This window comes from Vidua macroura, chromosome 3 (genome assembly GCF_024509145.1).
Source record: "Vidua macroura isolate BioBank_ID:100142 chromosome 3, ASM2450914v1, whole genome shotgun sequence".
Taxonomy (NCBI): Eukaryota; Metazoa; Chordata; class Aves; order Passeriformes; family Viduidae; genus Vidua; species Vidua macroura.
Window position 1 is genome coordinate 13,916,536 of NC_071573.1, and position 27,560 is coordinate 13,944,095.

General features: G+C 36.9%; 1 protein-coding gene across 2 annotated transcripts in view; it reads right to left on the reverse strand.

The window, feature by feature from the left end:
* Positions 1–2,672: 2,672 nt before the first annotated feature.
* The window catches only part of CRIM1 (cysteine rich transmembrane BMP regulator 1), a 170,789-nt gene continuing 145,901 nt past the window's right edge, over positions 2,673–27,560 (reverse strand). For both annotated transcript variants that reach the window (XM_053974047.1, XM_053974048.1), the window contains 9 exons: positions 26,653–26,809; positions 23,980–24,101; positions 19,891–20,100; positions 15,309–15,524; positions 13,365–13,586; positions 8,753–8,947; positions 7,612–7,734; positions 6,041–6,228; positions 2,673–5,625 (listed from right to left, as the gene is read on the reverse strand). In XM_053974047.1, coding sequence (XP_053830022.1) covers positions 5,449–5,625; positions 6,041–6,228; positions 7,612–7,734; positions 8,753–8,947; positions 13,365–13,586; positions 15,309–15,524; positions 19,891–20,100; positions 23,980–24,101; positions 26,653–26,809 — 1,610 coding nt within the window. In that variant the 3' untranslated portion in view covers positions 2,673–5,448. The remainder of the gene's footprint in view (positions 5,626–6,040; positions 6,229–7,611; positions 7,735–8,752; positions 8,948–13,364; positions 13,587–15,308; positions 15,525–19,890; positions 20,101–23,979; positions 24,102–26,652; positions 26,810–27,560) is intronic.

Below are 27,560 nucleotides of genomic sequence, written 5' to 3' on the forward strand. Positions count from 1 at the left end.
CGCGCTCCCGGCGGTGCGCGCGCCCGGCGGGCGGGGCCGGGCCGAGGCAGCGATGGCAGAGCCGGGCCGGGCCGGGCCGGGCCGGGCCGAGGCAGCGATGGCAGAGCCGGGCCGGGCCGGGCCGGGCTGAGGCAGCGATGGCAGAGCCGGGCCGGGCCGGGCCGGGCTGAGGCAGCGATGGCAGAGCCGGGCCGGGCCGGGCCGGGCTGAGGCAGCGATGGCAGAGCCGGGCCGGGCCGGGCCGGGCCGGGCTGAGGCAGCGATGGCAGAGCCGGGCCGGGCCGGGCCGGGCCGGGCTGAGGCAGCGATGGCAGAGCCGGGCCGGGCCGGGCCCGGCCGGGCCGGGTTGGGCTGTGGCAGAGCCCGCGGAGCCGCACACAGCGGTGTCCGTACTGACTCACAGCTCCGCACCGACTAGGGGCGGCTTATCGGGCAGGAGGGGGAGGCATAGAATGGTTTGAGTTCGAAGGGGCCTTTAAAGATCACCCAGTTCCAGTGCCTCTGCAGTAGTAGGATTATTTACAGTAGTTTTGTTGTAACTTGTTTTTATACTATCGTTGATGCCTCCATTCAGTCACCTAGTACGCAAGAATCTAAGCTTTGGAGATACTTTTTCTTACCAGCACTGTGACTCCCGTGCCCATCCTTTGCTAGCTTTGTATTGTTCCCTTACGCACAATAGCTTAGGATGGGCTTTTTTATCTTGTACTATTTTTTTTTTTGAGCAGCCATGATCTTTTGATATCCTTAAGTATGTACCAGGAATTTTCTCTGCTTAACTTCCTGATTCAGTTTGAGCTTCTTTTAACTTTCTTCCTGTACTTCCTACTTGATGTTTGGCAACACTGCAAGTGGAAAATGCATGCCTCGTTAAGCATCAGAGTGCCACTGAGGTCATTGAAAGGATTTGCATCCTATCCTACTCAGGATTATGACAGGCTGGCAAACCCTAGTGTAAATAGGCATTCCAAATTTGATCCTTTCAGACATTGCAAGGCAGAGCAGGCCAGGACTACTTACAAGTGTTAAAATACATCATTGTTTTATATATTGATGTTTTTATGTTTTCATTGTTTTATATATGATGTTTTCTGTTTCATTCTGATGAAAACCCAAAATGCTTACAGAGTTTGAAGATGTTCTTCTAGAAGACATAGGTCTTCCATAGCCTTAGTCTTGGGAAGGAGCAATAATGCTGGAACAGATAACTAGCGAGGGAGAAAAAATTCAGCATATGGAAACATAAAGGGATGCACATAAATACAGATCTATCCTAGTATAAGTCATTTATGGGCTTTGCAGTAACTACTGGGCATTTTCTATTATTGCAGCTTGTTCTCTGCAAGAACACTGACTCAGCCATCAGTAGCAATCTAAACAGTAAGCACCATGCTACATCCAGGGAGTACCACATGTGAGCAGTGTGGACATTTTCAGTCCCCTTACCCTTGACCTTGAAGGATGTACATGGAAGTACAAGGAATGACAAGGTTGGCCATAAGGCACAGAACTACTCCTGAAGGATTCTTAGGAAAAAATGGAAACAACATAAAGGTCTCTAAATCAATGGGTGACATATAAATACTGATCTACTGCTGCTTTGGATGCAGTGTCAGGGATATTAAATGAAACCATTAGGAGAGTATGATGCCTCAGGTTTCAGCTTTTATATTTTTCAGATTCTGTACTGCTTTATTGTGTAGTTCTGAGCTTCATATTAGGGGATAGTAAGCTCTCTTCACAGAGTAGGTAGACAAAATAATTCCTTCTCTAGCTGGGGACCAAGGACAAATGAGCCAAATTTCAGGCCCAAGTGCCTAAACAACAGTGGATTGAAGAGAGAAAAACAAGGATGGGACTTCATAACCTAAAAGCTATAATTGGACAATTAACTCCAATATGCTAATGGACCAGAATTTATAGAAGTGTGACCCTGTGACTGGTGATCCATTTTGTGACCATTTTGGGTTCACCTTGGCTGTAGCCCTGGCTGGGCTCTTGTACTGCCCAAAGTGTATCCAATGAGGCCTTCTAATAAATACCTATTTTATTCTTTAACTCTGTCTAGTCTCTGTTCTAGGTCAACCTTCACAAGGCATTAAGTAGGTTCAAAGAAAGGAGGCAGTTTTTTACAAAGCAAGTAGTTAAGCTGAAAACCACCTTGCCTCAGGATCTTACATACCAGAACTTGGACATCAAGTTAATTAACTTAAAAATTAGTAGAAGAAAAAAAAAAAAAAAACCATTATAGCCTAGTAAATGAGTAGTTGATCTGCAGCTCAGGGAGTTCATGAAGTGCAAATTCTGATTTCAAACACTTTTTGTAGGACCTCACATTAGAATCCTGTAATCATGGCTTTCTGTCAGGTCAGACTAGACCACGTGAACTCCATGGCAGGGCAAAGGCCTAACTTTGCATTTGATTCATCTTTACTGTATGCTGGAACTATTTGGAATTCCATAAAGCTTCTAATGTGAAAATTCTTTAGTGTAATATGCAGAACTTTCTGTACATGCAAACTCTTCTTTACCCACAGTACTTTCTGAACTGTTCTGATCTCAGGTCAGCATGACAATAATATGAACTCGTACTCACCATAATATCAAACTAATGTCTCAAGGACCAGTGCCCAGAAGCGATAAGTACGAACATTTAAGAAGACACGCATCCATAGGTTTAAAATTTTTTATTGTGCTGCCAAGAGCCAAATTACAAGAAACCGCCTTACAGTTAAAAAAGTAAACAAGCAATCTGCTGAACCGCAGTGCACTCCGAGTGCCACATATGCATCTATTTTTCAGAAAATTATATCTGCATTTCTCTTACAAGAGCACAACAGGAACCAAAGTAAAAGAGTGTAATGGATACAGCACATAGGATAAATCATATCTTTAAAATAATAATAATAAAATAATAATAATAAAAACATTTTACACCATGTCCTATATCCTGCTAATATTTTCAGAATATGGCCTTGATTGTAAAACAAAAGCAAGCATTTACAATTTCTGGATAAAGACTGCTTACTCTTATGCAAGGAATGGATGTTTTGTCTTGACAAAATCTCTGTAGTTACTGGACAGAAACATCTCTGTTTCATTATCAGGTTGAATACAAAACACTGGGGAGACTACATTTTTTCTTATTGGTGGTTGGAAACTGAAGTTATATAAGCAGAAAAAATGTTGACCCTTAATGATACACCTATTTTTTTTCTTTGATGCAAACAGCTAGAACACCTTTTTGATATTCTAAAACAAAAAAAATCGTTAATCTTCAGATTAATAAATTAGGTCATTATAATAATAAATTAGTTTTTTTTTTCAGTTTTAAAGTTCAGCAATCTCTGACCAAGTATTTACAACAATACTTGAGAGTTCCTTTACAAAAAATACATTTTCTTTTCACATTAAGCATACTGGGTATCTGTGTCTCTTATGACAAGCATTTGTAAAAGAAAAAAGGCAATGCACAAATGGGTAATTAGTATAAAAGTGCCAAGACCTGTTTGGAAAGTTAACATTGTATTATACAGTCAGAGTTATAAATGAGGCAAGCTACAACAAACTTCCAGCTTAATGCGGACAATATTCCAGTAGTTGTTTCAAACAATTGTTTGCAAAAAAAAAAAAAAAAAGAAAAAGAAAAAAGAAGAAAAAAAAAAAAAAAAAGAAAACCAAAACCAACTGAAATCCAGGAGCTGATTGTATTATTTTATGGAGTTGATTAGTGCTGCATGTATATTGTCATCAGTGTCTCTAGCCAATGCATTCATTAAAAAGCCTTTTTAAGGCTAAGCAGGAAAAGAAAAATAAGAAACACCCTGAAATGTAGCAAGTAGCAAGAGCAACGCTTACTGCTATAATCGTGCACGAACTGAACACACGCCAACACAAGAGTGCACACATACACACACACACACACAAACACGTTCAAATCAAATCAAATCAAACTGTAGGTAGAATGAGATGCTCTTTTCTTCTTTTTCCTAAACTCACAAGCAATTAAGCATTGATATGGAATGCCTGTTATCTGTTTCTGCTCTGGGTAAAATCTCTCTCAGATAAAAATACATTCAACAAGAAAAAAAATAGAAAAAATATATACTGTATACATAGTATTTTATATATACAGTATATATATATGTATAGTGTATATACACATGCACGTATATATACATATGTATACCTACATGCATTTGTATATACATATATATACACAAACATACAAATACTTTTTGTTGTTTTTAGCATAATTATATTTACATAAATATTCCTATAATGCTAAAGTTTAAAGAAGCATGATCTCCTTTTTTTTTCTGAGCTTCAAAAAAGGTGCTTGAGTAATATACAATTAAAATTAAGCAGCTTCCTAGCATGGAAGTAGTTTCTAAATCTGCATACCAGTAAATAAGAACATCAACAGGAAAAAAAAAACAACAACCTTAAAACAGTCTCTTTTTTACTCTCTTGTACGCAAGAGCTTTGTCCAACAAAAATATTTTTCCTTCTCCTGTATGAACAACCAGAGATCGATATAAAATAACAAAACAAAACCACAACAGACAAAACAAACAAACAAAAGCCCCTGGAACTGCATGGTGTTCTTGACTTTTCCTTCCATCCTTCCTCCCTTCAATACTGCTGTCAAAAGATCCAGTGCTCATATCAGGAATTACTTAGGCCTCAGTCATTTGCTAACTCTGCTGAAGTCTGGCTAATCTAGCCAATCAGCTTTGAAGAAAACAAAAATAAAAACAAAAATAAAAACAAAAAGCAGCACAAGTTATAATTTTATACATCCTTAATAAACCCACCCTTTATTTTCTGCTATAATATTTTCCTTGCTATTTCATTAACTACTGCAGCTTCTCATCATATAGAAAAATATTTGCAGCTACACCACACCTGTGATGTGACAAATTCTGTTCTAGGAGTATATTACTGTAGCAACAGCTGGAAAAAAATAATCAGACCTTTTCATATTTTTTTCACCTGGGGTTAGGCTTTTGCTGCAACAGATGCAATTTCAGAGCAACAAGATAAACCACTATCCTGCTGCTCAGCAGTATATTTTCGTCTCCAGCCAAGCAGGACCAGCTTTTCTTCTCTGAAGCTTCTTTTACTTCATTGCCTACCCCTAGCCCCTGATTCCCCCTCCCAAAAAACCTCTATAGCTATGTTACAAGCAAATACATCTTAACAAGTTTCAAAACTTTGGTTCTAAGAAAACACTTGGTCAGTTATCTCAAGGAAAAGTGGGAATGCTTTTTCTGGCACATTGCAGGAGTCAGAGCTCATCCCAGAAAGGTCTTACAGCTGTACATGTAGTCACAAATCCAATACAATCCACTAAGCAACTGCACAATTCTAGTTTTATTTTAATAGCAGACTGTCTCTCTTTCTCTCGCTCTCTCTTTCTTAAATCCTTGGCAAGGGTGCAATTCTTCAAACTGTTTGATAGAAATTATCTGCCTGTAGGTTGTTCTGTTTCTGCATGCTGTAAAATCCACTGTATCTTGAATCTGGGTCTGCAATTCTTAGCATCCTCTGAGAACTGTCCACCTGGACCCTGGTACCTTTCTCGCAGTCCACATATACCAGTTGATTGTTTAGGCAAGAAGGCTGTTAAAAGAGAAAGGAAATATTGAGTAAATCATACAATTTTTGTATTCCATATATAGTTTTAAAAGTCTATTTGGTTCAAGTCCATAAGCACAAAACAAAATCAAACTGGCAATGAAAGGGTTTGGACTTTTGTTAAAGTTGGCTTATGTAAGACATAGTAACAGACCAAGACTCTCTTCACAGTCACCATTTTTCATCTTCTGAATGGAGTTCTGGTATTCTCATATCCCAGCTGGGCTGGTGTAACTGTTTTCTGTTAATTCAGCACCACACAAAGGCTTAACCTGGTTGCCCAAAATGTGCAGCAGCTTTTTTCCCAGACTTTTAACAGCCTCTTAATTGCTTAACATTTTCCACAATGTTTTGTTCCTGGTTTCGTAAAAATGGGATATCCAGGAAATAGACAGGGCACCTTTGTTGGAGCTTTGTAGCAGGACACTGGAATCCACTGCTTTTTCTGGTTGATAAGCAGGAGCACGATGATCAGTAACAGTGCTATCGTGATTGGGATTGTCACCAAGGCAACAGAGCTGACGGATGCATCTTCACTGGGGTGTGGCCCACTGCCACTCCGGTATTCTCCCTGGAGATGGTTCATGTCTGCAGGGCAATTGGGAGCATTTGTTAGTAATTATCAATGGGCTTTGGCCGCAAGGAAGAATGTAATTATAAAAGTCTCAGTTGTACATCTTGTCACTCATAAGGATTTGGACCTTCTCTCCTGCAATGCCACCTTATTTACATAAATTAGAACAGTATCTTGTAGAGGGACTATGTTAGTCAGGAAAAGGCCATCAAAAAGAGAGGAGATAGAAGGAAATCCTAAAGCACAGTAACAACCACAGTCTGACAAGAACCTCTTAACTCAGTTGTGTTTGCATGATCTTACCTGATCATAACAAAATTCCCACTTGTAAAAAAATCAGACTGTGTTTCCAGGCTGAGGAGAACTTGGAAATCTTAGGATGAAAGTAATTTTTTCTTTTTTTTTACTTTTAAAAACTGGTAGGACCTGTACGATTTGTTCACTCTCTCATCTGTTGAGAGTGTATTACAATACCTGCAGCACTCAGCCTGTGAAAACAGACTGCTGGCAGTCTACTAGACTGTAGCAAGTTTTGTGTGTAATTGCAAAGAATGGTAACTTTCAATGACATATACAAAATTCTCTCACAGTGGGTGTTTCTAATCCCCAGGCAGGATAGTTGCAAGCTAGCTACTAATGCCTGAGAAATTAAAATGCTGGAGTTATAAAAGCATAAGCTTAGAACTTTGTAAAGCAGTTACATTTCATGCATCCTTTCTCCAAACAATAGAATACTATGAGATCATCCTCGGATTAAAAAAAAAAGAAATCCTCAGGTTAAAAAAATACATAGTTTAGGTTGTCCTTCAATTAGAAAAGGTTAACAAAATCTGTGACACAGTGTTTCCTCTATGCTGGAATAATATTACAACGCAGTTTTAAACAGAAGATGTATTTACATCCTTAGCCAACTTTATTGGCTGTGTGTCACTATACCTGAGGTGTTTTTTTTGTCTAAGGTCTGACATCATGTCTATGATATATGGTGGGCTGTGGTACATGTTTTTCCACCTTTATCTATTCCTGAGAATGTCAAATAGATCAAATGAAGGTATATCAACTCCAATGGCCTGCTTTCTAGTTTTTGAATCAGAAAAGACACCGAAGAATCACTTCTGATTCATCATTTTGTTGTATTCTTACTTTTATAGAACTCCATCATACCAACACAGATGTTTCTTTTATGCAGAACATGGAGAGATAATGAGACCAAAATGTATAAATATAATTTAATCAACTGACTCATCTTTACTCAAAGCCAAATGCATGTACTGCACTGAATTATGCACTGAAGAATATTCTCAGATACAACTGCTACCTGAATAGAAAAAGTAGATGCATTAAAACATGAGGAATGAACACAGTCCTAAGTTATCCTGGTTTATAGCAGATCTGACCTCTGTGAATGTGGATTATATCATTTTCACTTGGTGTCGGCCAGTTTGGTACTTCTAGTTCAACATCTCCTCGATGATTTGTCTTCTCAATGGGGATGTTAGTGGGTTCAGGTACATACATCTCTGTGAAATGAGAAAAATGTCTTTCACAAGTTGCAAGCTGCTTAACTTCTCAGTGCTGCTCTTAATTAATTAATGAGGAAATACACTTGCCCATTTGCAGTGCTTTGTCCTTTAAAGTCTTTTATTTGTTTCCAAATTTTCATCATTAGCCTGGGATTTTATCTGAAAACTTATTCCATATTGTATATGGGATACATGCCTGTTACCATTATCATTATCATAATGTGAATGGGACAAAGGACTGGTGTGGACAACCCTGCTTTTGAAAATACCATCTCAGAAAACATGTTTTACTACAGGCTTGCTCCTCTGTGATACTTAACAAACCCTCTCCCCCCCAAAAATGAAGGGAAGACTACATCTTCTCAGCTAATATGTAAACAGTCCCTACTGGTTTCTTTGCCTTGCTTTTTTTTTTTTTTTTTTAATCCTCAAAGGAGGGGAATTGCAAGAAGGGATACTGCTGAATCTCCCCAGTTGCCCTGTCAGAAGTACGTATCAGCTTACTGAATAAGGTGAGCAAACTTCTGCAGAAGTATATCAGAACTCACATTAAAAACCAGTTGCAATTCTTATGCCCCTTGTCCCCATAGCTAACAAAATGTCACATTGCTTTTAAGCCAAGTTAAAGTGAAAAATAAAGCAATGTGATATTTGAAAAGTAACCAGCAGTCTCCGAAAAGACAGAAATGTTAATCACTGTGACATAATCTGCAGAGATGTAAAGACATTAATTTTCCCACTTCATTAACATATTCTCATATTCTTGTGAAAGGACAAAACAGGGGCAAGCAAGTAATTTTTCAGTTCACAGTTCTCAGAATAAGTGAAATTCAAACTATGTTTTTTGCAGAATGTGTCAATGTGTTAAGAATATTAATTTTCTTGAAGTCTAAAAGTCTGTTGCCTTTGTGATGCTGTTCAAACATGGACTGACATTCAAAACCCAATTAAAAAACCTTATTATTGGCCCCAGGAAACCAGCATGACAATAAACTGGGTTGTCACATCACATTACCTGGACACATGGGACAGCAGCTTCCCTCCACATTGATGGGTTCAGTACAAGGTAGAGGTGGGCAGCTGACAGTGGAGCAGAGAGTCTGACCCTGCAGGCAGTAGCAGTGTGTGCAGCTGTCAATGTCCCAGCGTTCCTCATCTGCGTACGTTTCTCCACTGAAGTGGCAGACCACTTTCTTTGGAACTGTATCTTCTGTGGAAGGAAAACAGTGCTGTGATCCTGCAGTAACAGCCAATTACACGCAAATCGGATTTCATTCCTAGACACAAAGGCAAAACAATTGCCACTAAGAATTCCCAGCTGTAATGAAAAGATCCTCTCTTCATCTTCCAGAAAATCTTTGTGAAAAAGATGTCATTTCTGCTTCTTTATGAAGTACAGAATTAGCCTGGGCTGCTTCTCCTCATTTCCTTAATGCAAGAGGCTAGAAGATGGATGATTGGGACATGAAAAGATGGTATCAAAAGTGCTGTGAAAATTAACAAAAAATCATTCTCTTTGACTGTTTGAGGCTACCAACTGCTCATCTTCCTCCTTGTTTCCTAGTCAATCCTATTAAGCTAAAATAACCCCAAACTCATAACTACCTTTCTAACTACCAAAGTTCAAGAATGATGAACTCTGTCTAGAATACTTAAAAAAGCAGATTAGGTGGGATGCCAAGAAGGATTGGAGCAACTCTCAGGTGAAATAACTAGAAGTGCTTAGACTGTAATAGTAGAACATATTTGAAGGGGATCTGATAATTCCCTAAAACTGCATCAATGGAAAACTCCAGGAAAAGAGCAATACCTAAAATCAGTACATTTTTTAATGGTTAATATTATATAAATTGGAAATTGATGTGATCTTTCTGCCTAGGCATTCAATACACCACTTTTTAATGTGGCATCCTATGCAAGCCTTTTTAGGCAGTCTGCAGTCTTCTCTGTTTCACTGAGAAGGAAGTAATGAATTGCTTAGCCTAGGATGTGTTTTCATGCTGGAGCACTTTAAGGATAGTGAAAAAACAACACAGCAGAAGCTCCAAAAGCCAAGCAGTGCTTAATTTTCATCTTGGCTTCCTCCTACCTTTGTTTCTCAGTGGCAGAAATTGTTATGAAACCTGCTGATGACATGACCTTGCACATTACACATATGAATGAGATAACAGAATGAAATAATTAACTTCTTAAACATTCAGATAAATACTGTTTTAATCTTCACACAGATTACATCTCTAAGTATGCCGGTTAGACATATTTACCCTATGTCAGCCTTATTATATATTTTGGCCATGAGTAAAGGTTTTAATTAGTGACAACAAAATAGAGACACAATCTGGAATAACAAGGCTAGCAGTCAGCAGACAGTCCAACAGATCTGAGAGAGTAAATTCAAATACAAAAGAAGACCAGCAAGAAGTACTATTGTGAAAACATTAGTGGAATTATCTGAAAAGAACAAATGGTTCCCAAGGTCCTTGGTATCTCATGGCTTGCATGGCTTTTAGTATGGTTCCCAACCTCTCCAAGTAGATTTTGTAAGTGAACGTAGTGTGAGCATGGGAAAGGAAGAGTGGGAGGAAAAGATGGCGGCCAGCTGCAGGAAGGACATTAGGTTCTTCCCTAGCTGATGTGCATTTTGGCATATAGAACCAGCAAAATCTTGTGTTAGGAAGGTGTGTCTGGGGACAAGGTGAGGCACACTGCCTGAGCGTGCCTCTGCTGCTCATCACCTATGCAGTCCTAAAGCTGAGCACTCTTGGCCCATTCAGATTAGCTCTCAAAATGTTACCTTGCTTCACTTAGGACACCTTCTGCAATTCTGCAGCTGGTTTGCCTGGAAATGTCCTTTAACTTGATTGTGCTTTTCCGAATTTGTGAAGAACACATCACAATTTTATTCAGCAAATATTTTTTAGAAGAATAAGTATAGATAAAATCACAATTACGGTGCTGTACCTTTGAACCTCAAGAGGAAATTTTAAAGTACTATCCTGTGAGTGTCTCCTGTTCTGGTGTCCATCTCTATGAAAGTATAAACAAGGATGAAGATGAATGCCACAACACCAACAGGTGCTCAAGGACAGTGGAAACAAGACAGGCTTGCGGTAAGAAACCCGCATACAAAAAACACAGTTCAGTGTCTAGCTCTACCCACTTCTCTCAAATTTCTTCTAGCTGCACCAGAAAATCAGTCTCATCTGGTAAATGACTGGACAGTCATTGCTCTGTTTTCTGCAGAAGACTAATCTTGTCTCTAATCAAACAGATATCCCTTTATGCTCTCTAAACTAGAAGGTTATCTTTCCAAATTAATCTTTTTTTGCATGAGAAAAATGAATGTTGAACACACAGGATGAAAATTCAAACAACTAAGCATCCACGACTGTAAAATTTTGAAGCTGAGTTTATACAAACTGGATGCAGAAAGAAGCAGAATAAATAATGCAGTGCTAAGATCCTGCATAATTTTTGAAATTCCAAGAAATGAAGAAGGCCTGTTTCCACGTTTGCCAATACCCAAGGAAGTGACGGAATCACCATCTCAAGGGATATTTAAAAGATGTATAGACACAGCATTTGAGGACATGATCTAGTGGTGGACTTGGCAATGCAGGGTTACTTGTTGATCTTAGAGGTCTCTTCCAACCTAAATAATTCTATGATTTTAAACATTTTATCAAGTATTGCATAAAAATAATTAGAAAGAATATGTACAAAGACGTGCTTCACAGTTCTCAAAAATGAAGAGTAAACCAGTGAGAACCACAAAGATGAAAATTAAGTTCATGACCTGACTTGTCTTGTATGCAAGGGTATATATAATTCATGGAAGCCATATAAAAAATTAAGTTTCCATGAGTTTCAGTTATTTAAACCACAAAACATTCTGACTACATAGGACAACATGGTTTAATAAAATGCAGCATCACTGAAAATTTTTATATCTGAGTGTTAATTAAAATCTGGCTACTGAATCTTGCTTTGCTGAGTAGTTGCTACTAAAAAAAATCATTAAGTTTTCATAGCTCATACATTTAAGTATGTGCAATATTATACAACTATACAGGATTCAAAGTAAATTAATTAAAGCTATGTCTACATGCTCTGTGTATATATTTGCAAACCTGACATACAAGCTGTAGGGTTTTAAAGGTTTCATTTTTGTAGCTCATATTGTACAAGTTCCCCCGATGCATCCCCTCCTCACCCATAGAATTCTCCAGTGCAGTATTAAGGCTCATGTTCTGACTCTACTGGTTTGATTGCCCAACTTTTAAACACACTATTTTTTTTTTTTTGATGTTAAATATTTTCTGGATTAAAATTATTTTATGGTTCAAACTCACTGGAAAAAAAGCCTGCAGAAATACACTTGTAAAATAACTTTAAATTCTTTCTCCCCATTTTGTATGCAAACCATGAGAAGAAATAGTAATAGGATTAACATTGTACTTTGGCCTCAAAATGTCCTCATCAGGAATCTAAGTAGAGTTCCAAAGGCAACTGAAACTTGGATACTTTGTAACTTTTCCAGGCATTCTTCCATCAAATTCCTTGTACATCATATAAAACTGTATCACCTGTTATTAAAGTTATTCTATCTGCAATGATATAAAGATTTCAAGAGTTGTATCAATGTCAGAACATACTTCACAATCTTTCTCCCATCTTTCTGATGAAGGATTGTTTTGTTCATAGATGGGCAAGTTGACTCACATGTTCAGTTAAATATTTAAAGCCCATCAATTTTCTTATACTCCTTCTTACTGTTCTTTTCTACTGTATCTCTCCCTACTACTTTTGCAAATAAAGGGAAGTAACCTTTGAATGCTTTCCAACAATGCTACAAAGATTAAATTCAGTAAGTACATTATATGATTTTTCTCTATCAGCAGCTTCCATCCTACAGCCTTTGTACTTACTGTGAACTCACAAAAGAAGTCATCTGTACAAAAATACTTCTATTCAACACACAAAGGAAAAGTGATCAGTAATCTCCAATTTTGCTACTTTAAAAATGCCTGTAAATTTTCGCTGTCTGGAGCAACCACCATTTACTTCAGCTCCAAATTCAACACCAGTGCATGGCTCTAATTCTTTATACATTTTCAGTATTTAAATATATATATTTTCCCTATTTTTATCTCAAAGATATTGCCATTAATGAAATTCCATTTTTCCCTGTATTTTAATTTAGATGCTTTATTAAAGAGTTCTCCATTCTGTGAAATTTCAGAATGCTTCAGCTCATCTTCTGCAGTCATAATTAATGTTTTCCTCATATTATCACATAAATCTTGACATAACATATGTGTTACCTGGCAGATCTTCCTTTAAATAAAATAAATTTTTTGTAATGTCTTCGTCCAGTAAGGTGTCTTACCAAGATTCCAGGAGGATGGCCTCTGGAGTTTGTAGGCAAATTAGATGTATATCTCTATGCTCTTCTACCTAAAAACCATAAATCATGATCCTCAAAACTCCTTATACAGACTTCACTCTCCAGTTCGAACTGGTGGCATAGACTGCATCTCAGGGAAAGCATTTCAGTTTGGAAATAAAATTTCTGTGTTATTACCAAGAAGGGAAAAGCACGTTCACAACTATTTTTATTCACTCACCAATACAGTAAGGACAACACTGTCCCTTTCTCAAAACAGGTCTCTCACAGGATACTGGTGGGCAAGACTCGGAGTAGCATCTAATCACACCATCCATGCAAATGCAGCTAGTGCAGACATTGGGCTTCCAGGACTCAGCTGTCAGAAAAATATCTCCGTCATCATTTTTGCAGTAACTGGGCATGCTCTCATTGCTTGATGGAGAGGGATGAAGAGTCTCATCTGTAAATATAAACAGATTAGGTTATTTAACTTACAGTGGGAAACTTCTCTCAGAGCTCCTTAACAGAGGGTTCACTCTTGGAGAGCACAATGGAATTGTTACACATTGGCTCACTACTTCAGAAGAAGTAGAAGGACAGAACCTCATGCCTCTTCAGTTCTTATATGGGATGAAGACCTCATGATATGCTCTAGCATAATGTTTATTTAGACCTTTATTATTGAGTTTACTCAAAAAAGGAAAAAAAAAAAGAAAATAAAGCATGGAAAAAAAGAAAGAAAAGAAACCTGGAAAAAGGAGAGCAAAGAGAAAAACAATCACCACCAAAAGCAGCCCCTCAGAAAGTGACTCTGAATGCTTTAAATTGCATGGTGTATAGGAATTAATCTCAAACAAGAGAGATTAAATTTTAAATCTAAAACCTGAATCCCATCTTCTACCATGTCAGCCCAAGACTTTGAATGATGCAAAGCGAAAAGCTATTATGCTGCTGTCACCTTCACTAGTGGCCTTAGATGAGCTAATTGTAAGCTGTTGAGAAACAAATGGAACTTGATCATGCTTCAGCCTGATGCCAATGGTTTGCTTTAATTCTCAGGCCATCCATGGGGGAGACATATTCCTGCAATGAAGGTGTACCTTAACAGACATTACAGGTCAAGAAACAGGACTAAGAAAAAGAGAAGAAAAGAAAGGATTCATAAGAGCACTGAGATCAGGTTCTCAATCTACCTTCATTGAGCTATGAGACTAAGCTTATTATATAGCCAGTGAGGAAAGATCAGCTCCTCCAAAACAGTATTTTGAAGTAAACAAATGTTCATTATTAATAATGAAAAAATGTAAGTCAGGAGAACTGGCTACCTTGTTTACTGAAAATATTTTGTCAGGAAAAAAGCCCCACACCTAAACCCAAATGAATACCTTGTAGCAAAACCTAATGGCAAAACCTAACTTTTATTTTTTCCTAAAGTAAATTTTTAATTTTTGGTTTGAATAAAGGTGTTTCTTAGTGACTTTACATGCAATGCACAGGTTTGTACTAAATTTCCACTGCAATAAACTCCTACATTTGCTATGTAAAATAAGAATTTATGTTCATTTATAATTGAATATCCTTCCTTGGGGGAAAGCAAATCTTGTTATCTTCTTGACACTGTGAGGCAGTCTAGGAGGAGTCTGGCATACCTGCCGGGCTGGAATGCTTTGATATTACTCAGCTGCCTTGAAATGACTATCAGAATGACACCATGTGAAGGTAAAAGCAAACAGAAATATTTTTTAGACCAAATCCCAAATAGGCAAGATAATAATAACAAAGTTCATAGAAACCAAGGTGTATAGGAAGAAAAGGAAGCCTGTATCTACCCAACACATTGACTACTTTCAAAGTTTCTCTAATCCCACATGTCTCCATAAAGGAGTGCATATTTCATAAACCTTCCAAGTATTCTGGTTCTTATACAACCCCTACATTATTAGATTGCCTTCAAGGTTTTCCAAGTTCAAGGCCACAACTCCCCTTTACACATAAGATCTCTCTTGCACACCATCAAGATTTGCACTTGAATTAGAGAACTGCAGGCTGTCACTCCAAACTGCTGAAGAACAAAGGCACCACAACAACCACCTGAGCACACACTGAAGCATTCTCATACTGAAACATCAGACATCCTCAGATCAAGGAAGGGCTCTGATGAAAGCTGGATGCCAGCACATACCGGGGCACTGTGGACAGCAGGAGTCCTGTGTGCGGGTGGGGTTTTGACAAAGAAGGGGTGGACAGACTTCAGTCTCACACAGGACACGTCCGCTGTGGCATGTGCATTGTGTGCAAGAATCAATGTTCCATGTCTCTCCTTCTACAAAGTATTCCCCACCAGGAGCATGACAGATTGATGGACTGGTGAGCTCTGGCTTTTGCACTATTATTTCATCTGGGAAAAACAGAATTGGAAGAGAGGCAAAATCAACTGTGAATCTTATAATTAACAACTGTACACAAGATGAAGAATTTCTGTTATTATTGAACATACATATATAAATTATTCTTAAGGAAGCTCTTTTGACTTTATTGCACCTGCATCTCATGAAAAATGGGAAATACATAAAGAAACAATTTGAGAATTGGTCTGAATAAAGACTAGTTAATATAAATCAGAGATAACTTCAAGCATTCTTGGCATTTCAGAAAAAAACAAACTAACTTGTGATTTGGGAATTCCAAGAGACAACTGTCATTTTCTGAAAAATTCTAATGATCAGACAGTTTCTTAACTGCTAAATATTAACTTCAGATACAGTTCCTGAAAGAATGGATAAGTAAGCTTCTCCTCTGGGATTTAGGAAGTCCAGGTGAAGGTTAATTTTCCCAACAGATATGTGTCTATATCATCTGTATCATTAGATGCTACATTAAAAAAATAACCAAACAACCCCCCCCCCTCAAAAACCCCAACCCTCCAGAAAAGGAAAAGCAAAACAAGGAATCCACCCCCGCCCCCACCCCCCTAAAAATATATAAGCACTTACATCAGTGGAAGTGCTTCATCACTGTTCCATTAAAAAAAAAAAAGTATCTGCCATATTTGGAAAAAAACCCCACCTGGATATAAGGAAATGCCACAGAGAAATGCCACAATGTGTAGCCTTATCTTTCCAGTAATTGTATCTCAACAAATGAACCTTACTTTCTTTTCAAACAATTAATTACATCACCTCTGCAGCCCTGGCTAAAAGATTCACCCTGGCCATTTAGAGAACAAATTTGACCTCTTTCATGTTAAGGAAGGAACTGAAACTGTTTCCCTTTTTCAGCATGAGTGTCCTCCAGCCTCCAGGGTATCAAAAAAAAAAAAAAAAAAAAAAAAAAAGGAGGAACTCCTCACCTCTTGGTGTTTTAAAAGATACTTAAAGAAACCTATCTGGTACCTTGAATGCTTAAGCACTTACCATCAATAAAAGGTTATGGTACCATCCTCAGCCTGCTTAAAATCCTTTGAAGCCTATCCCACACTGGGGGCAATAAGGGCAGTAACAGTTGCCTGCTTACCATGCTGGTTGTTTTGGACCTGGAGTGAGTCCACCAGCTTTTTCCATGCATTATACATAGATACCAAGATGCCTCACACACCATGTTTTTTTAGCCATGGAAGCCACGAGTTTGAAAGCTACAGGCTATAACGTGAGGCTTCAGGCTTATAAGTGATGGCCTTCAGCCTGAATTCAACACATTTAACATTAGATAGCTAAATTAGGTGCCTCTGTTAAGAACAGAACCTCCTCAGGTTTCCTATGCTGAATGGAGAAGAAGAAAAAAGTGACTTGCTAATTGTGCTACATCTCTAAACGACTTTCTGAAGGTGCCTCTCTCCTTCTTCATTATAATGATGGCTAATGTGAACATCATCCCAACCCAAATATCTTGGTTAAAGAGAGAAAAATTAAGTGTACAGCAGCTCCTCTAGTCATTTAGGCTCACAAAGTGCTTGTGGCTTCTCTTCATGTTTCTAGCACTGCTGTTCCTGTCTGGAGAACAGCGTTTGTGCCCTTTGCTCTATGACACTGCCACACAGAGGAAATGCCACTCAATTGTTTTCATTTCTGGAGAATGATTGGTAGAACTCAAGGAAGCTGACTCTGGCTGATCTTACTCTATTCACAGAGTACCCGTGTTTTTCTTTCAGGGAATTATTTTATCTTTCACCAATTTGCTTATGCCATGCTTTTCCAATTGCTTACATCTGTGAACCACATACACAATTCAGCAGCATACACCTGAAATACCATTTGCAGATTGCTAGTCTGCTGCCTTGTCACTGTTAGATTTTTATTTCAGCTGGAACAATATATTACATGTTATGCAATGGCATCTTAACTCATCAGGGCAAAGGCAATACTAAGATTTTCTGGAAATTTTCTGAGTCATCTACTTTGCATTTAATTTTCTGCAAAATCATAGGCCTGTTTTGCTCATTAGTGTTCCTGATCAAAAAAGCACAACCAGATAGCACTGCTGTATATGTTGCCCACTGCTCCCTTAGCAGCATTGATAATGATGTATCACTGCACCTAAAGTCCCACAAATGTGCAACTACATCACCTCAAGAAACAATTGGTCAAACAAATACACACTTTCTACATAACATGGTTCAGTGGAACAGTAGCAATTAATGGCTTTTAAACCTTACAGGAAACCTTGAGATTTTTATGAGCATTGTGATGATCCATATAAACCTCTTAGTATGTAGAAACATGATGATAAGGGATATTTTAGCACTCAATGTATATCTTGCTCTGCTGAAAACTAACTAAATGTGGAACTGAATATAACCACACTTTTTTTTTTTCAGTTTGCAAAATGATCTCTGAGAGCTGCCACTTCCCTGTGGATAGGTTAAGAGTGCAATTCCAAACCCAGTACATCAGGACTGCTAATTACTTCAATATCCTTATGGTAGATACATGCCATACAGTGACATGCTCTCAGTCTCACAATTCCAAACTGCATTCCAATCTGCATTCCAATCTATTTAAAGCCATGATATATTTAACGTCATCAGTGGGGAATCAATATGTTGCAAAATAAAATCAGAATTATATTTCTAACAAATACAAGACCTCAGCGGGAAAAAAAAAACCCACACTGAGACTAATTTGGCCATAGTAATCCCTATACTTATGCCATCTTTAAAATGCTGTATCTGCCCAAGCATTGTAAGAGCTTACACCAAGTATGGCTTTACTTACACAGAAGCTAGGTGACTAGTGGCTTGAAAGCAGGATTGATGTCAGACAGAGAAACCTATGCAGACCCTCTCTCTTGAAGGAATGGACACTGCTGGCTAAACAACTGCTCTTTTATAAGAGACCAACATTGCTGGTGCTCAGAATCAAACACTGATCTCATCTACAAGAACTGTACAGTGTGAGATAATAGGTTCTGCTGACTTCACCTTGACCTTTCTTCCACAAACTCAGCATTAGGCTTGTGAATGAATTTACCCAAACTCACTCTCCATACACAAAGAACTACCTGCTGGCCAGCTGAAAGACCAAAATTACCATTACTCTTATTTGAATGCTCTGAGGTGTTCTGTACATATTCAGTAAATCAAGATTCACGAGTATGCTGACAGTAGAATGAAGTCAAGAATGAGTCTTGGGGACCTAACAAGAGAATTGCTGGAATTGGAACAACCACCATACGTTTTAAATTTTGAATCTTGTTTGTTTATACAAGGCAAGACTGATATGTTATCCTGCCCCCATCCATAAACATGTATATAATACTACACAAATCATTGTGAAATGGCTGAAAGAGAGACAGACCCTTTGGAATCTTCCATCCTTCTGGGGACTTACTGATTTTCCAGTTACCACAAGGTGTGAACTGGATTTGAGATCACCATTTATCTAAGCAATCTAAAGAGATCGGTTATCTTAGGTCACCAGCAGGATGCACTGTTCTCTGGCACTTTCAGAAAGAGGATCTGCTTATTTTGCCCCTAGGATTTCCTGTTCTTTACAATGAAACAGAAAAGGTTCATAATTGCTTATATCCTACCAGAACTGTCATACTGTTCTCTATTTATAGAAGCTTCATGAGCCTCATTGTTCTACTCCTAATATGAGTTCCAATAAAGTCATAGAGAATATCACTGCATTACAAATTAATCTACTTAGCACATACAGTACTGTAGGAAAAATTCTGAAAATAGAGGACATTAATCTTACATTCTACCCATGCTTTTTCATAGATGTTTTTCATATTAACACTTACTAAAAAATGGTATTGGAATGCAACATAAACTGTACTTGGCCTTCCCGCTGAAAGTATTGAAATAATCTACTGCTGGTGGTATAGGAGCCTTCCCTCAAAACACAGAATCATAATGTTCAATTACTTAAGATATCTGTTTGTGTACATCTTTGAGGGATTGTAAAACATACACCAGGCGATATATTTTAATAAAACTCCACTTTAAAATCAAAAATGAAAATGTAATGGCTTATTACAATACTCACTATTATAGGTAACAGACTAGAAACTTTTATTTTTACTAGTTTAAATATTCCAATATGTCAAGGATTAACATGTTAGGACCCACAACTTGCATATGCTTTAAATATATAGGTTCCCATTTTCTACAGCTGAGAACTCATCATGTTACATTAGGGCACAGAAACCTTCATCTCTGCCTACTACTGAAGTATGCATGAGATTATTTTAATGCATTAAGAAACAGAACACAAGTGAAATGATACTTGATTACAAAGCATGTAGAAGAAATCATGTCTTACCTGGGCATGATGGACAACACTGCCCTGGATGTATGGTGGGGTTGCCACAGCTGGGAACAGGGCAGGTGATCAAGGCACACATTTCCCGTCCGTTATGACAGTAACATTCCCTGCAGCCATCGTGCCAGCTCTCCTCATTCTCATGCCGGCGCCCATCCATGGACAGGCAAGAGCCTGTTTTAACAGGAGGCATTAGAGAAGCTGTTGCCTCTGCAAAAACCAAAGAAAAATGAGATGTCCTGATAAGTATCTGTTGCTTAGGAAGAAACACCAACTTTGTAACTGGACTGTATTTATTTTTAAAGCACATATAAGACCAAGTAAATAACAGTTCTATAATTTACACTTAAAAGTAACACACAGGAAACAACTAAAAGGTACACTGAAGGGGGCAATAGGATGTAGTAGAATTTCCTGTAGTATTTCCTTGTAAAATATAATCACTTCCTTCTGTTGAACCTATACTTTTTTTAATCAACCAGAAATGCAGTAGTGTCTAAATAATGTAAGAAAAGGAGAAATGCAATGGAGGGAAATAGCAGATAGCATGAAGCATATTTAAAATGAAATATTTAAATACCATAGCACATTAGATTATCTATAATGTATCTGATAGCAAGTAGAATATAAAAACATTTAAATGAGATCTGGATGGTTTTGCAAATGATAAAAAATTGTAATCAGGTGCTAACAGGGTAATGGTAGATACTGGAAATATTCCATAGAGTACTTCCTGTGAAAAATTATTTGTCTATATTACTACGATAAATGAGATATTTGGAAAAGAATGATGAGAATTTCATCCCTCATTTCTTTTAGCTTTTACTGAGATGAGAATACAGTAGCTTAGACTGCAGCATTACTTGCATTCTGTCAGAACATACAAGCAGTTGGCCTAGGGAGATAAAGTTTCATTGGTATCTTAAGGGGTATTTAAGTGCTGCAGGATTCAGCCTCAATATATTCTTAGTTAATCAGCAGAGTGAATTTAGAGCCAAACACTCCCTCATCCACATCACTATTATGATGAAGGATGCAGGAGCAGTTTGTCAGTGAACTGACTTGTTTTCAGTGGTATGCCAACAATGTTCTGCCGACATATATATAAGGTTATTTGTAATTAGTTCTTAATTTAATTTTCTTTTAAAAAAGGATAATGTATGAGAAGTAGTTATGTTTACATGTAATTTTAGGAAGTGTTCAGCTTTTTTGCTTGGTTTTTTTTTTATTTTTTTGTACACTAGTATGTAGGTCAGCACTTCAGCTGTGGCAGATCTACAGATCTATCAAAGATGATTTCACAATCAGATGGTACAAAGTTAGTTTCAGGCACATTATCAGAATAGAAAGCCAATACACAGAAGTTACATTAGTATACCATTTTGAGAACTAAACAAAAATGCTGCATAAGGATAAAATACTTCTTAGAACAGATTTCATCCTATTGCATGAACAGATATACTATGAAAAAACTTAAATTCAGTTATTATACTTTCATACTTTAATATCAAAGTATTTAAATTATGATTTGAATTAATATTGCTGGAATACTGCTCTATATTAAAATGATTATTGACACTCAGAAGTCCTAGATAATAAGACTTTGCTTATTTAGCAAGGGAAAAGGGTATCTGAAGCAATCAGACTTTTTTCATGAAATATTCTAAAGTACACTCATAATTTGGAGAAACATACATAAACGGGTACTCAGAATTAAGTTCACAAACTGAGATTGTAATTAAAATTTGAAAAGTGAAAACAATTACTAGAAAAGCTAGTATTTGAAAAAATCTAATGTGTAAATACAAAATGGGAGTGACTAGCTAACTAGAGGTATGGTTGAAATGATCTGAGATACAGTAGTTCACAAGGAAAGGAACTGTGTAGTGTGATACCACTGCAGAAGAGGCAAGTTCAAGATAAGACACAAGTTCAGGAGCATTGTAAATTTAAATACAGAACTACTACTTCTACTAGTTTGAAGATTTTACTATGGCTAAAGCACAGTATCAAATTTTTGAATAGCGATGAGAAACTGCAGTAACTGGGTTTGTTTGACTTAGAAACCCATTTCTCACCTAAAAAATGTTTTTAAGTCTCCAGTTGTAACCCCTTAAATACTGCAAGAATTTTAAAGGGAATGGTGCTTAGTTGCTCCATATGTCTGCTAAGCTCAGGACAAGGAGTAACCAGTTCAATGTGTATAAAGGGAGACAGTAATTTTAGAAAATTAATTTAAAAATGTTATATGTTTCTAACCACAGGAAAACACTATTTTAGAAATGTTTGGTTTTTTCTCTTTCTGTTTTGTTCTAGTTTTTTGTGTCTTTTGAAAGTGGAGATTCTTAATTAAATCTTAGACAAACATCTGTCAAGGATTATCCAGATACACTCTATTTTATGCAAGGGTAAAGAAGTGGACTCTCAGTTTGTCAGAGTACTACTCCAGCCTGTACTTCTATGGTTCTATTAATCCTAGCACAAGCTATTTCTAGCAGAAGCAATTTAGAAAGTGGAGCTAATTCACAGGCAGGGGATTTACCCAACCTTTCTCTTATTTAGGGATTCTGGGTCAAAATTTTAACAAGGACTCACATTTTTCCCAGAACGTACTGGTGATTGCTCTAATCATACTTTGACAAAACTGCAAATGAAGTGATGCTGAAGTGATATGCTCATGGCTTGGTATCTTTATGATCATGACAACAGTAAATACTACTTAGAGATGGATCAAGTTAATTTCACTAAATAATTGTGCACATTTTTAAATCCATATTTGTTAAGGAGAACACTTAAGAGTGACAAGCTGAGTGCTAAAAATTATCTCAATGGGACACTATTCATCAGTTACCCTTCTTATTTAATTTTTAAAATTCTAATTTCTAGTAAAAGTCATATATTGGTGACTAGTAAAAGTCATATATTGGTATATTGGCGGTAGCTTATGTCAATGAAATCTCTGCTTCTCACATCTGCAAAATATGTTTATAACATTGCAACTTTTATTTTGCTAGAAGTCTGAACGTTTCTTAAACTGTCAGCAGTGTATAATGTTACATAGAAAAAAAATAATGTTGGATCTTTTTGATTCATATGATTGCATGTTTGCCTTCAACTACAGGAGAGTGACTTCAAGAACTCATATATTTTCTTCCAGTGCTATGTTCCCATATCTTGTTCTTTTACATTTTATATATTTTTTAAAATGCAGAAGAAATAGCAAAAAGTTGAGAATAGGGTCATTACATAAAGCAATGGGAAAGTAATCAAACTTACTTGACTACAGCTAGAAGTCAAAACACACAAGTAAGAGTCAAAGAAAATAAGCACGAAAAAGCAGTTAGGATCAGAGAGACACTGAGCAAAACCAAAAAGTTATTAAATGCAACACATGGAGATGAGCAATGATGGAAGTGTGATACCCAGACTAATACAAAAGATAACTTGAAAATATTGTAAGGAAGAAACATGCTGAAAGCAGCACAAATATATGGCAGACAACAAATGAACATCTGATCTCAATAACCATCTTGAACTTGGTGGTTACAGGTTTGGGATGTGGCATGTATGAAATTTTTAGCTTAAGAATACCAAGTCCTTTCTCCTGGGCAGCTGTTGTCTCTACTCATTGTTCATTAAGATTGCCTGAAAAGCATCCAAGAAACAGCACTCCAATTTTAGGTGATATACTGGATACTTATCAAATACAACACTTGTTTGTAAAGAAAAGGCAGTGGTGAAGAAGGCAAGATGAACATCACTACTGAAAAAAATGCCCTCAATTAGCTTATTATTAGTAGTTGCTTATTAAGAGCCTGATCTAAATTTTATTAATGATTAACAAACTTTTTGTGACTTTGTAGTGGGAGATGAAAGCAGAGGTGAAGCTTTCTGTTGAAGCCCATATGAATAGATAATAACAAACACCAGCAAAACAATACATTTATGTGAGCAATGTTGAACTGGTTCCCCCCCAGTTCTGTATTTCAATTTGTAAATATTCTGTGCAGTATTGCTTTTCTTTCACCCTGGTTCCCACCTGCTTTGAAAACAAGTTGTAGTTAGAGGTGGTAATGCACTGGCACGTACCTCTGCACTTGCAGACAACACAGCCATGACTGTTCTGCTGGAAGCCCAATGGACAGATTTTACCACAAGGCAGGTTGGGGCACTTCTTACACCGACAGATTTCACAACCATGCTTGTTCTTCCTAGATGAGCAAAGTAAGTTGTAAAAGGTCAGCAAGTCACTTTAAATATCTACATCTTTAAAGCAAGAGCATCCCCCCTAACGAAGTGACTGATGAGCAAAGAAAATTATTGTTAATTGTCACCCTTAGATTCAGTGGTTTTATGGGCTGTACAAGCTTTATGGGCTCCATCCCTGGCATGTGCTCCCTCCATTCAGTGGATCCTATGCTGAATGTTTCCTTGTCTTTTTTCGCAAAGACAAATAATACTATTCAAACTTTTCAAATAGATATGTGAAGCAAAGAACAGACATGGGAAGTTATAGAACATGATCTAGGAGGATAGAGGAGAAATAAGTGATGTAAATCTCTAGAAAGTCTGGCTTCACGCTGTAGAAAACTTTATTTAATTTTTAATTAAAAGGCTGAGAATAACAAATTGCAATACAGTACAGTGGAGAATGAAAGACTTTCTGTATTCCTATCCCATCAAAGGAATGCTTCTTTCCATTACTGTGTAGAGCTTTCAAACAGTGAACTTTATCTAGCAGATTTTTTCACAGTTATGAAAAGATTTTGGTTTCTTTAAAGATGCACCAACTCAATATTTCCAATTACTAACTTTTAACTTAAAAAAAAGTCACAAATATGATGATTACTCCTTAACTGTTCACTCTCTAATATACTTTAATATTTCTTTCGTGTCCTATTTGCGACTAAATGTTTACATTAAAATAGATTTGTCCTATGTTACACCCCATGTTTTTAATGAGCACAACACACTTGGAAGTCAAATATATGGTATTTTAAAAAAGAATATAGCACAGTAGCAGTAAACTGAACAAATATGCTATACAACTTCAAATCTAAATAATTTTCACACCAAGGTAAAACTAAAAGTGAAATGATCCTAGAGTAGTTCTTGCCACAATTGTAGCCCTTTATATTACAAACAATTCCATATGAATATATCTTTAAATGCTATTAATTTAATTCAGTGTAATTTTTCACATATTTTGTAGAGAATGACAAAATTAGAGTGCTCATTTCCAATTTCTAAAAAATCACCTGATATTAAACATTCATCATTTAAAAATACCAGCCATTGTGCAAATTATATTCTGTATATAAACCCAGAATTTAAATTGAAAACTATTCTCCAAATAGCTTAAAAAGGTTTAAAGTTCATATATTTTTCAGGTGCACAAAAATGTATGGGAAAAATCATCCCAAAGACAGGGTTCCTGAAAACACTGGCATCAGCTTGAAATCAACTTGCTTTTAAAACATCTTAGTCATACAGCTACCATATTATGCCCATTAAAATGTGCTGTCATTTTTAAAATGCTTTTGCTATATAATTCACATAGATTTTCTAATAGAACTGTTTAGAACACTTGAGTAAAAAAAAATGAAGTGTGTGGTTCAGCTTATCTAAGTAGAAAAATCACATACGTGAATTGTAACTATGCTCTGTAGGTCAATATATTAAACTCATGATAAATAAAGAATAAAATTACTACTCTTTACAGGATTCCTTTTCTGTAACTTCCCTCTGGTTCTACTTTTTCTCACTTGCAAAACTGACAAGTCTCAGCCACTCCTGAAATCAACATGCCTGATGATAATTTTATTAACTCCTTAATTTAAAAATCCCTTGTTTTCCTCTCTCATTTATTACTCAGTGTACTAAGAGGACACAGCACAGTAAAAATGGCTGTTAAAAAGCCTGCAACATTTATGAAGTAGGGCCAAAGAGAAATTTAAGGAGTATCACTGTCAAAAACTAGGAGTTGCAAATGTAACAAATTTCAAAACATTTGAATGTTATCTGAAGATCTGCTGTCATGAGGTAGAAATTAAACTATTACAAAAAGCAGGCAGTAACATGGAATGAACCCATACAAAGTAAAATTTACTGGTAAAATATATAGAGATACCACCAGAACTAATTACTAAGAAAGTTCTGTGACAAAAGACCCACTCAGTTTTCATCACCTGTTTCACAATTGAATAAATACCACATATACTTACTTTTATGGAAAAAGAAGTCCACCACAAATACAGATTTTGAGTGCATTTACAAAAACATAGATAAAATATAGTACTATTCTTCAGAAATCCTGTAGTTACAAAAAATGTCTTACTAAAACTAGTCTGCTGTCATATCAAGATTAAAAGAAACTTGCAATATTAGATAATAATTGGAATAAAATAAATGGGCTATAAAATGGAAGTTCCTCAAAGCATGCCAAAAGAATTTCTAAAAGCTACATGTAAGCAGCATTACTTGTAAGTAGCTTTCTCATCTTGTTTGTCAAATTCTTCAAAAAAATTTAAGCACTGCTTTCCTTTCATAATCTGCTGTTTTTTGAGCTTCTGTTTCTAAATCTGTTGATCAAAATCCATTTTGAAGAATACTGCACTCCCATATCTGTAGCACCGTTTCTGTTTTCCTACCCTTCCCCCCACTGTGCCACAAAGCAAACACAAGTAGATTCGCCTGGACTTTTGGTATTTTCCGTACACACGGGGATTGCATTAAGTGTGCGTTCAGGATGAGAATACGTACAAGTATCCAAAGGGACAGTACTTGTCACATACAATGGGTTTGCACTTCTTGGGCCGCGGCCGGCACTGACAGATCTCACAGTTGTGGGCGTCAGTCTGGAAGCCAAAGGAACAATCCAAGGAACAGCCCGAAATGAGGCCGGTGCACAGCTCCTCCCCTGCAAAGAACACACGCAGCTTATCACAATATGAAAACTGCTTATACCAAACACATCCTCAGCACACTAAACCTTCTGCTCCCCTTCACTTTGTCACTTTCTTAATACTGCTAGGCCTTACCTTCAGACTGTCCTATTTTTAAAATATTTGACAGAATTCTTAGTAACAACCCAAACTGTATGAACTACGCGATTCTTCAGTTCTTGTCAGCAGCTTGGGGAGTACCACCTGGTACCACAAACTAACATGATGTTATGAACAGATGCACAGCCAATGGAGTCCAACATCCATCACTCCATCGGCTTTTAATAACACATCTAAAATAACACATAATTGCCACACACTATATGGGTTTGGTAGGCTTTTGTTCAATATAGATCATCTTTATTTTTCTTCTACTTATTTTAAATAAGTACTGAAAGGTGGGATATATTAAAAACTTTTATTTTTTTATGCTGCTTGCTGTCAACTTTATGCTGTTTGCTATCTCTGATTGAGATCTGCTTTTTAAAAATATAACTAGAGATGCTAGACTAAAAGATCTGTTTCTTGAAGTCCAGTACCAAGTTTCATCTGCCTCTTGTGGTGGCATAAGGAAGATGTTGAACTGTTGGCATCTCAATTTTTCTGGTACAGAGATAAATAATGGTCATTATATCCCCTCTCATTGCAATTTACTATTTTGTGTTTGATCAGTTTCTTTTTGCTTTTCTTGAAAGAAGAAATGCCAGAAAGACCACTCTTTAAATA